Genomic DNA, 12,199 nt, shown 5'->3' with positions numbered 1-12,199 from the left:
AGATATGTGGGAGATGAAAAATAAATAATTTAGAAGTAGCTATTTGTCACAAGCTTTATAAAAAGTCTTAAAATAGGGTGCCAGCAGGGATGCAAATATGAAAGGTATTACTAAGATCATTGATGAATAGTGTTGTGAATGCACTCCGGGAAACCTTTGTTGGTTGGTATAAAAAAAATTGAAAGTCATTTGAAAATTTACTGTGTGAAAATGAATTTTATGTTCCATTAGTTTACCACAACAGCATGTGAGCAATATACGCGAGGCATGTGAGCCTTTTCTGGGAATGGGATAACCTTGCTTACCTTCCATTCTTGCACAACCAACACACATGAATTAGACTAGTTAAAAATGTGTGTTAAATTAGTACACGAGATGCAATTTGTGTTTATTACTACTCTTAAATTCTCTCTACACAAGAGCATGAACCAAGTTTAAGTATTAAATAAATTTCATAATTAATGGGGCTCAACTGTTAGGTGAATTTTAGTCTGTACACGATGGTCTGCTGCTGTTTGCCAGTGAAGAAGGAAAATGTATAGTGCAAGGCGACAATTGTAGTGATAGGGAAATCCTCAGGAAAACACTCCTTCGGAGCCTCCCAGGATGTGCAGATAAAGGGGTGTGTGCCACATTGAAGCTTGGCATTCAGTGGGGGAGAGGTAGCGACAGGAAGTCGCTTCCTGTCAAGCAGCCTCTTGGGCCATTCCTTTTTCCTGTATGACTGTGCCTTGTCTGCTGTTAAAACCAACGGGTGGCTGTGAGCGTTGTCTCTTCTGCTTCAAAATGTCCTGCAGGGCAGTATGGCTTCTGATGTTTGCCGTCTCGGCAGCACAGAATGACACAACCATATCTACTAGAGACCCAACGACAGACCAGACCACTTCACTTTCGACTGGTGAAAACATTGACCTAGACTGCAATTTCAACGCATCAAGACTGGAATGCCATGGTGAGCAGGGGCTCACCCCCCTTTTACCACTCCTGGGCAAGAAACTCTCACAAGTGATGCAGAGTGGGAGCCACATTACAGTACTCTTCCTGGCCTTGAAGTCACTCGGCTCTCTTGAAAATGGCTCTCTGTCCTTGGGGGACATACAGAAGGTGCATGTTGTGAGGAGTGATGTGTCCAGTGTTCTACAAGGTGCCTTTGGAGAAGCAGCTTCTTCACTTCATGCCCTCGACTTATCTGAGAACAAGTTGACATTAGTACCAAGTGCTGCACTGCAGGACCTCACCAATCTAACGGTGCTGAATCTGTCATACAATCAAATAACACAGCTGAATGAACACTCTTTTAGAAAAATTGAGAGCCTCAAGGTCTTGTCACTCGAGAAAAATGAAGTTTCATTAATCACCGTGGGCACTTTTTACCACCTGGAGCACCTGGAAGAACTTGATTTGTCTTTTAACAAACTAACCACATTTGATTCAAGTGTGTTTGGCAACACAGTGCTTCAAGTCTTGAAACTTGGCTCCAACCTACTGACATCTGTTTCTCTGGAGAGCATTCACCTCAAGCATGTTGACCTTGGGCACAATCAGCTCACCAATGCAGGAATGAAGCTTGACCTTCCTGGCCTTAGTACCCTGAATCTTAGCCACAATGTTTTGGATGAACCTAAATTTGACTCACTCACATCACTGAAGACCTTAACTATATCTCACAACCCAATTTTGATGCTTTCAAAGAGCTGGCTGGCACCCCTGGTGAAGATTGAAACTCTGGATGCAAGTCACTGCAAGATCCAGAGACTTAATGGACAGTCAGTGTCAGGAATTGGCACCTTGAGAGTTCTCGATGTCAGTGCCAATTTGATCCACACAGTAGACTCAGTGGCATTCATGGGACTTCGCTCACTCACCGTGCTCAACTTATCACACAATCGAGTTACCTACATCAACCAGAATCATACTGCAGACTTGGTGCAACTAGAGCATGTTGACCTTTCAGCAAACAGCATAGAATATGTGTTTGCTGGTGCCTTTGCCCGAAGCCCTCACATTAGAAGTATCAACCTGAAAGGTGAGTCAGTTTCACGCTTACTTGCTTTTTCCAACTTTTATCCCAACAGTTGTCTTAGCTGTCCTGAAAAACCAAGTGTGCAAACTCTGCAGCAAGCACTCAAAGCTAATAAACAGCTTCCTCATTGGCTTTTCACATGTCATAATGTGCCAGTTAGCTTATCAAGTTTTCTGGATACCTTCATGCAAGATGTTACCAAATATTAGAAACTAGCTAATTAAGTTAAGAGCTAACTTCTCTCCACAAGTTAAAAACTAAATGCATTCTCCACTTCTGCTGAACTTACATTTATTCAGATGGCACAAATCCTTTTCAATATACCAGAAGTATTTTTACGTTAGAAGCAGAATAATTTATTGAAAACCCATAGGGGCATGCAAAAGTATAGGTGAAATCATTCTTAAAGAAGCTGCAGCCACTTGGTAATTGATAAAGGCAATTGGCATTATAGCAAGCCATCTTAACTCTTTTTTCCCAACGAGCCAGGTAGCAACATTAACACGGAGGCCAGAGAGAGTAAGTACTGCTTACCAAGTCTTGCCAGCCATTTCAGGCATCATTACTGTCATACGCCTCATCGAGGTGGCGCAGTGGTTAGGGCACTCGAATGCTGTACCCAAGAATGCAGGATCGCATTCCAGCCATGGCTTTTCGATAGAGGCGAACAGCTGTGCAATATCGGGGCATGTTAAAGAATCCCAGGTGGTTGAAATTTCTGGAGTTCTTCATTACGGCGTCTCTCATAGTGCGAGTTGCATTGGTACGTCAAGCCATATAAACTAAACCACCAAACTACTGTCACATACACATAACCCTCGGAATAGCGTTATCACTGCACAAAACTGTTGATGCACTTGCCTTTCACTATTTATTCTGTTGTTGCATATGTGACTTCCTGCAAACAATTCCTGGGCTTTTTTTCTCCAACCTTTTTCCTCAAGTTTGGCATAGTGCATTTTAAGTGCTTTCATGTATTTAAGATAACTGCACTGACTTTCTCATTTATCTAACATTTACACAACTGTAACACAAGAGGCAAGCACTGCAACATTCAGAGTGTTGTGCAAAAAAGTTGTCAAAATGCAAGGCATCTGTTTTCTCTTCAAATTTAACATAATTATCAATGCAGCTAAGCAAAGCTTTTGTCTAAGCTACCGTGTTGATTACACATTTACACAATGAAGAGGGACTATTTAGAGAATATTTAGAGATAGCCTTTCTCTGTCTCTCACCTAGATGCCCAGAACCATTGTGCAAAGAGGACTGGCACCACAAGAGGTGCACAACTAATAATCTGCCCTGCCGGGATGGCGCAATGGTTACGGCACTCGACTACTATTCCCAAGGACGTGGGATCGTATCCCGGCCTCAGCAGCCGCATTTCGATGAGGCAAAAAACAAGGCGCCCGTGTGCTGTGCTATGTCAGTGCACGTTAAAGAACCCCAGGTGGTAAAAATTTCCGTAGTCCTCCACTACGGCGTCTCTCATAGCCCGAGTTGCTTTGAGACGTTAAAACCACAAACCAAAACAAACCAAACTAATAATCATACTTTTTAAGAAACATCAAAGATACACCAAAATAAAAAAAGAGGCAACCAGTGGTCATGAATGATAAAGGAGCGGAAATAAAAACCAGAACAAAAGAAGAACAGCTTCCAATGCATGTGCTCACTCATTTATTACATTCTATCAGCAATTGTTAACATTACTTGGCATTACACGTCATTACAGTAGTTCGGTTTCGTTTGTGTTTTTTGAAGGCAATCTGCAAACAGATTTAACAATGGAACTGTTTTATATGCACGTTCTTGTATTCTGTAGTGAAACTCTAAGATAGCTGCACAATATGAATGAAAAGCTAAGGTATTTAGCTGTGCCTTGGAACTGGCCAGAGCACAGAAAATTCAAGGCAAGGACATGTTCTTAAATGTAGTGATAAAGCACCTAGAACCGTAGCAATAATCCAGAGGCACTTGTCTGATGCTTGAAACATCTTTGTAATTCAGTATCAATAGCATTTATTTCATGGCTTTTGCATTTATGACTGGACTACCCTGCCGTTTGTGCAAAATATGGCAGTCAGTTGCTAGTGTGTATAATAATTTGCCCTTTTGTTTTCAATTCATGCAGGGAATTCCCTTGACTGCGGTTGTGAACTTCATGCTTTTGCCAACCTTCTGAAGCATGGAAAGTTTCCAGAAGAAACTTTGTCTTCTGCACTGTGTGACGATGACTCACGCATTGTCGACTTTGACTTCAAAGCAGCTGGATGTACTACAGCAAGCATGCCAACTACTAAAGCACTGCTTTTTGAAACCACTGAATCGGATGTTCCAACTCCTACAGCTATCATTTCAACAACAAGTTCTGAAATGAACTCTGTGAGGCCTCCAACCACTCAACATACAACAGTGGCACCATTCAATGTCCGGCTTACCCTTGTACATGTGGAACAAGATGAAGATAAGCTCTCTCTCACGTGGAATGCGTACAGTGCCATTGACCCACTTGACCAACTGCGGTGCCTGGTGACAGTAGGCATTGTAGGAGAAAAGTTTCGTACCAACCTGACAGGTCCTTGCCCACCAAGCGAACGTAACAAAACATTCCATATTTTTGTTACAAAGCCGGGACTCAAGTATGAGGTGTGCTTGCTTGCCTTCAGGCAAACAGCGGAAGTTGCTCGAAGCTGCAGTGTCTTAAATACCAGTGAAGCTAAGCCCATGACACCAGTGGTACCAACTACCACAGAAGGACCAAGGACAACACAGCCTTACGAGATAACAACAGCGTCCACCTTTGCAGAGAGCTCAGTAGTGACGATGGACAATGCAGTGCACACACCAGAGCAGAAAGCAGAAGATGGCGATTTCCTACATCATCTGAGATTCCACAGTAACGTGTCAGTGCCACATGAGCTCAGAATTTTCTGGCATTTCTTGTCTCCTTTTCTCAAGGAATCAGACTGTCGTTTTAATGTAACAGTGCTCAGAAACAAGGGCGTACTGATACAGACCGAGGCTGCCTGCTCTGACGGACAGTTGATGGTGGCTGATATTGCCAAAAACAATGACTATGACGTCTGTTTCAGCCAGTATGTCCTTGACATTCCTGCAGACTGTCATGAAATTTCTTTTGCGAAGCCTGCTTACAGTAGCGAGGTCACGGTGGGGGCTGCATCAGCTGGAAACCGAGGAGTGTCTCGCACTCCTGTGGCCTTGCTGGTCATGATTGCTGCCTTGGCTGTGATAGCAGTTCTTGCCATTGTACTGTTCATTCACAGAAGGCTCAGGAGGCGAGCCATGGCCCGTAGAAAGGCAGGGGAGAGCGTGTTCCATCTGCAGATCAACCGTCGATCAGGCACCTACATGGTCCAGGATGCAACAGAAGCCCGAACCACACAGTCCACTTCTGTGTCCCAGGATGGAACCAAGATGTCACAAAGAGCATCATCTGTAGATGAACTCTGATAGAAACATTATAGAGGTTCATGCACTTAGCCATGTATATGCGCTTATTCATTTCACACTACCATTGTAAATAAAACCGGTTAAGATTTTACTGTTTTTTTTTTTTTTTATTATTATTATTGATGCACTCTACTGCATTGGAGGAATTTGCTGCAAAGCCATGCTTTGCACCATAAGTTGGCAAGTTGACGGCAAACACAACTCTTAAGTGGGGCAAATGTTGCTTGAAGGTGATGCTTTTGCAGAGAATGTAATTAGTATACTGCATGAAGTAAGCTAGCTTCACAACCTGCCATGTCTAGTTTTCTGCTTCGCGTACTTTCTATAAGTTAAGAAATACTAAACTAGCACTAAATGTGAGCATAGATGGAATAAACTTTAATATCCAATGGATAAAATATTTTTGTAGTATGGCACTTACACAAAAGAAGAAAAATCTACAGAGAAGCACACAAAAAAGGTAGAAAATCCAGATGGTAGAGATTGCACATACAATTAGAATTCCATTGGTGAGGTTAAATTTTGACCTGTACATAGCCTTTCCTTAATCGAATGAGGTGCTTATTCACCTGAATCACAAAACTTGAGAATTGCAGCACAGGCCTTGAAATTACTGGCACAATGTATTTCAAACATGAAAATTCAAATTGCAATAAGTTCCATGTGCAAAAAGTGAGCTTGTTCAGACAATTTAGCAGCTTAATATTAAACAGCACAACGTAAAATCTGTAGAATTATATTTTCTTATTCCTGTGCTTTTAACAAGCAGTCTTTCACATTTTATTAGTAAATAACTCCAACCTAATTTTTTTGCACTAGAGTAAAAAAACATCCGATACTTAAAAGGTGGAAACTCTACACCTAGTCATGCAGTCACTGATATTGTGGGATAATTTTCACCCTTTCTTTACCCTAATTTTTTTACGTTGGAAAATGTGCATGTAAAAGAATTTGTGTCTGAGTTGGTTGATTCATAGCAAATAGAGAGTGGCAGCTAATAAGTAAACTTCAAGGGAAGGACACGAGGACATTACCTTGTGTTGTGGATCCTTCCCATAGCATCATTTATTTGTTGGCTATTATGCTATATGTGCCTGTACATGCTGCATCTAATCTGCACAAGCCACAGTCAAGATGCCTCCAACGTGGACCTTACAACAAGGCCAGCAAGTACTGTCTGCATTAAGGAATCTTGAATGTCCTTTATTTCTCAAGAGTCTCTCAAACTAACTATATTTTCCCACACAAATGCATGAAAGACGCATGTGAAATCAGCCTATTTTGTAGACACCCTCGTTCTCTTGTTCCAGGAGAAGTTGTCACCATAGCTCTTTCGTGGAGGTCTCTTGGGTGCAGGTTCATCTATATAGTAGTCCCACCCTGAACACAAACAAAGCCGTGTTGAAATTTTGCCACCTCATATGCTTAAAAAGTGGCTATATTATCCCACTAATCACAATAGTGAAAGAATCTTACCATTCTTCTCACAGAATGCCATGGCTGATTCCTTGCTTGTGAAACCCAAATTCATGTTGGACAAAGGATCACCACTAGAGATTGAGATGAAAAGAAACCTCTGTTTACACAATCAGCTACACTGTCCTTCAGTGATCAATGCATCACCATGAAGTATAATTGAACAGCTGGCATGCACAGCTGACCTCAACCTTGATCAAGCAGATTGCACCTTACCACAGAAAACGAAGTACATCAAGTTAGTAACACATTGGAAGACTGGAAGGGTTGCACGAACACTAGAAAACTTCATAATGATATGAATAGTGTCAACAACTTTGACCGAAGCTTCAAATCAAGTAAAGTACCATTTAGTGGCTCAAATATTTCCCAAGTATGTAGATCTTCAGAAATACATCTTACCACGGGAAATAAAAAATACAGCAAATTTTATTAACACGCTTAAAGGGTTGTGCAAACACTCAAGCATTTCAATAATACTATAAGTCAGTACATCTTATCGAAGCTTCACATCAAGTATATAGTACCATATATAGAGGCTCAAAAATTTTCCAAGTACAGTGTATTGCACAATTACAGGCACGCCGTAGAATGCTTCTCTCAGCTAAACCGCTGAATCCTCGGAGCTCAAATTTTGCACAGAAATGGCATTTGGTCGACAGTATTTTTAATAGCAAATTTGTTTGAATACTTGGCTGATTGAACCAGAAGAAGCGGGATGTTCTTATGGAATGCGGTGGCAGTAAAGCAAAAGAGGCCGCTGCCCCAGCGCTCGCACTGATGCGCCATCTTGTGCTGTTTGCAACAACCTTCCGTCGCCTCTCCTTTTGCTACGAGTGTTGAACAGAACAAGCTGGTGCCTCCGATGCCAGCTCTGGGGCAGTGGCTTGTCTTGCTTCGCAGTTACTGCGTACGATCGGAACATACAACTTGTTCTGACTGAATCAGGCAAATATTTCAAATAAGTTTGGTATTAAAAGATACTGCCGACCAAATGGGATTCCTACGCGAAATTTCAGCTGTGAGTATTCTGATGTTTAGCCAAGAGAAGCATTTTGTGACACGCCTATAATTATGCACCTCACTGTATGTCAATGTTAAGAAATGCTCAAGACCGGATCTTTAATCATTAGAAAATAAAAATACACTCTAGTCGTAACATACACACTAACAAACTTTGCGACACATCCAATGTGCACTGACATTGCACAGCACATGGGCTAGGCACCTGTGTGCTGTGCGATCTCGGTGCACGCTAAAAAACCCCAGGTGGGCGAAATTTTCAGAGCCCTCAAGTGTGGCGTCTCTCATAGCCAGAGTTGCTTTGAGATGTTAACCCCATTAACCAATCAACCTAGATGCGTCAGGCGCTCTCCTGATTGCTTTTACATGCAAGGAAGGGCACATGCACTCAATTTTCCCGTCCTTGCTGCATTAACCATTATTTAAAAAAGGCGGTCATTATAGCGCAAATGACAATGATGATTCCCGAGGATTCTTGAAAGAAAAAGGTTAATAACAAGGCAGCATCTACAGTATAGTTTCACAAATGGAAGCAGTTTACAAGGGAGTATTTACAGTATAGTTGCATGTTAACAACTCTAACGTACATTCAGTTAAGAAGGAAAAAAGTTCTATCATGCATGCTGCCATGAATTCTATTTCATATAAACTGCAAGGCAAACTTAATTATACTGAGATCAGCGATCATTGAATATTTTCTTCCCATCTTTTTCTTTTCCTTTTTCAAAGTGAAAGATCACCACCCCCGCATTGCTACATACTAAACAACGAATGGCAACTGGCTTTTTCTTATAATGACGATACGGCAATAGGTCAGAATGGTCCTTTGATCATCTCACGTGATTATCATAATGTAGTCTTCCCACATGCATGAGGGGCTGAAACTGCAAACTAGAGCTCTATAGAATTTAGCTAGCCTAAGCATTTTATGGTAGCAATATTTCATTGAACTTCTCTTTGCAGGGCCAAGAAACAAGGAAAAGTCAGACCAAGTTGGGCCAGCTCAATTAACGAAAATTTGGTGCATTATACCCTATAATATTAGTGAATAGCGTGCAATCTTGAGATCACAGTAAATAGTATGATGGTGCAATCCTTAGCCTGCTGTGCCCGTTTGCTAATGGGCAACTAGCCAGCGTCTTCTAGTTTGTTAACTGAGTGACCATCCACATTCATCATCACCAGCCTGACTAAACTCACTGCATAGGGCAAAGGCCTTGCCCATATCCCTTTAATTAGTCCTGCCCTGCACTAGCTGCATCTATTTGATCCCTGCAAACCAGCTAATCTCATCTGCCCACTTAACTTTTTGCCTTTCCATTCACATTACTGAAGTTCAAAGACAGCTGACAACTCTGAGCCTCACTGATGTAAGGAAAAAAAAAGGCGAGTAGCTTTTAAGGAAGAAAACATTACAAAGAAGAACTCACGTGGAGCACCAGCCCATAAGTGGGTTCTCCCAACGTTCACGAATGTCAAACTCCGTCTTCCAATTGTGTGTATTGTGGGTCCCAGACTGCACGGCATTGCAAGCCGGAACTAGCCAGCGTCTTCTAGTTTGTTAACTGAGTGACCATCCACATTCATCATCACCAGCCTGACTAAACTCACTGCACAGGGCAAAGGCCTTGCCCATATCCCTCTAATTAGCCCTGTCCTGCACTAGCTGCATCTATTTGATCCCCGCAAACTAGCTAATCTCATCTGCCCACCTAACTCTTTGCCTTTCCATTCACATTACTGAAGTTCAAAGACAGCTGACAACTCTGAGCCTCACTGATGTAAGGAAAAAAAAAGGCGAGTAGCTTTTAAGGAAGAAAACATTACAAAGAAGAACTCACGTGGAGCACCAGCCCATAAGTGGGTTCTCCCAACGTTCACGAATGTCAAACTCCATCTTCCAATTGTGTGTATTGTGGGTCCCAGACTGCATGGCATTGCGAGCCGGAACGAAGATGCGTACTCGTCGTGTTTTTATGTGTTCTTCAGGAACTCCGGTAAGGCTGGATATGTCCATCTGCAAACATAAGAAACTAGATGCATCTATTCATGGATGTGCATCAATCTCCATGTGCCTTTTTCCTCCATGGTTACACATCTTTGAATTCTTGCAGCAAAAGCTTCAAGGTACAAAGCAAGACCTCCAGAACATTCTTCTCAGTCAACCAAACTTTCTCACACATCCCGCAGACAACCACAGGAAGTTTTGCAATGCTAAACAGTAAATAACCAGAGCTTTTGCATGAGACAGAAGATACCCCTACTTAGCAATCCACATGATACAGTGACACTTTGAAACACATGGAATTTATTTGACACGGTAGCCTCAGTGACAACTAAATCACGATTATAGTGCAAGTTTCAATTGCTTCAATATAACCGCCATAAACTTGGAAAGCTTTTAAACTTACAAATTCAATATGGTTGCAGGGAATCCTGGCTTTCGCATAGTGCTGTATCGACTCAAAGCCTCAGTGCTAAGAAATGCGTGCACATTTCTAACAAGAATGATCGCAAATACGAAAATAATCACAACGGACGTCCACAGGTGCAGTCATACGGCTTCAAAGGTCAATGCCATAGCTTGGTTCTTAATACCGCTTTGTATTTAACGGTCTCCCTAAGCACGACATACCAGAGATGTTTCCACTTTCTAACTTTCAATCAATTCACCGTCTCTATGGTATTTTAGTGTGACTGCTTATATAGGCGGTCTCGGTTCGACTCGTATTATGGTCAAATATCGTTCGACTGAACATACATTAGAGAAATCTGTTCGATTATTTGGTTGTTAGCCACGTTTAGCTCCCACGCGTGACAAGCAGCGATATAAGAGGTGGCTTACTGGTGTATCCACAGTGATTACGGATCCGGCAACCTGCTTCTCCTTTTGAAGTTCAGCGGGATCTTTGAGCACAACGTCGGCATCTTCTGGTACGTAATCAGTGACATGGGTTGAATCGGACGACGCCAGCCGAGAACCAAGAGGCCGGAGCAGGCTACAACCACAAGTGAACAGAATTTGTTACTTCAGACCACTATTGCTGACCGAGCATTTATATCTCCTGCGTTTTAGATGAATGATTTGATCAACAATACCAGTCGAAGGCAAAGTCGTATCGGGAAATTGAATAACCTTCAAGTGTTTCGCATGGTCATAATCGCACAGATACATCTTTATCAAACATTATTCCGCAAGATAATATTGAAACATCATCCTGTACCTTTTCGTAGAGGCGTTTTGCCACAAATAAGCCAACCCTGTACGATAAACACGAAAAGACTGCATATTGTTAATTTTGTTTCAGTGGGTTTCGAGGAAATCACACACTACACAAACACACAAATGCCAGTGCATGAGGATAGGATTGGATTAGTGAAAACAGGTTTGTTTCTTTAAAGACATATAATACCTTGTAACTAAATTATTATTTCCATGAATCATTTAATAAATACCGTTAATACTTTATTTATTTATAATTATTATTACTAAATTAAAACCGAAACTATTGATTTTAGCGTTATTGAAAGCAGATGGCAGCCAGCGGAACCAGACCTTCTTTATTGGAATGCTCCGTCGCTTCTGCGCATGCGCCAGCTGAAAGAAGTGAGGAGGAATAATTTGCCGGATGTGGCGTAAAACTTGTTTTATGTTTTGTTTGTAAAATGTCTGCCGCTTCTCGTCGCTGTTTCTAGCGATAGGCCGATAGCTGGTCGCTAGTGTCGCCGGCTCCGTGATCGCTCGCAAGCCGGACTTGGCTGTGGCGCTGGTGGCGGACGGGTTTCTTCGCATCGTAGTTTGAATATGGCCGTGTGTGGCCGTGTTCCTTTCCACTTGTTATAATACTTCTTGAGCTTCGGCCTCGCGTACTGCTGTTCGTCAAGCGGCATGCTGTGATATTCCCATGCGTTCTCTTAGTTACAGATAGCACCGTCTCCGACCTGTGGACTCTGCGACGCTAGTTCACGGCCGGTCTCGAGGGAAACGCGCTCTCCCTCGAGACCAGCCGTGGCTAGTTCTGCAATGCGTGTCAGCCCGCCCTTGTCGATGGAACATGCCTGCAGTATGTTGCAAGTAACTGGTGTGGTCAGCATTCCATGTACTTACTTGCATTTCCCGAAATTTATACGAGTCACTGCCTTTGGATCATCCGGAAGTACGTATACAATCGGTCTGAGGTGTACAGCGGTACAGCGCAACAC

The 12,199-nt window shown here is 42.3% G+C and overlaps 2 protein-coding genes across 2 annotated transcripts; one reads left to right on the top strand and one right to left on the bottom strand.

Moving 5' to 3' along the window:
* The first annotated feature begins 736 nt into the window (after positions 1 to 736).
* Positions 737 to 5,588, top strand: LOC146197993 (uncharacterized). The gene is made up of 2 exons (XM_084593303.1): positions 737 to 2,026; positions 4,158 to 5,588. The coding sequence occupies exons 1-2, from the start codon at positions 787 to 789 to the stop codon at positions 5,495 to 5,497; spliced, it is 2,580 nt and encodes an 859-aa protein (XP_084449429.1). The 5' UTR covers positions 737 to 786; the 3' UTR covers positions 5,498 to 5,588.
* Positions 5,589 to 6,679: 1,091 nt separating this feature from the next.
* ND-18 (NADH:ubiquinone oxidoreductase subunit 18) lies at positions 6,680 to 11,377 on the bottom strand. Its single transcript, XM_084593304.1, has 5 exons — positions 11,221 to 11,377; positions 10,842 to 10,995; positions 9,838 to 10,013; positions 6,974 to 7,047; positions 6,680 to 6,877 (listed from the first exon to the last, which is right to left on the bottom strand). Exons 1-5 carry the CDS (start codon positions 11,283 to 11,285, stop codon positions 6,774 to 6,776), a joined length of 573 nt encoding a protein of 190 aa, XP_084449430.1. The 5' UTR covers positions 11,286 to 11,377; the 3' UTR covers positions 6,680 to 6,773.
* Positions 11,378 to 12,199: the final 822 nt, after the last annotated feature.

Source organism: Amblyomma maculatum, chromosome 2 (assembly GCF_055883805.1).
Source record: "Amblyomma maculatum isolate TAMU_Amacu chromosome 2, ASM5588380v1, whole genome shotgun sequence".
In the NCBI taxonomy this organism is placed as follows: domain Eukaryota; kingdom Metazoa; phylum Arthropoda; class Arachnida; order Ixodida; family Ixodidae; genus Amblyomma; species Amblyomma maculatum.
This window is presented reverse-complemented; position numbering and strand designations above follow the sequence as displayed.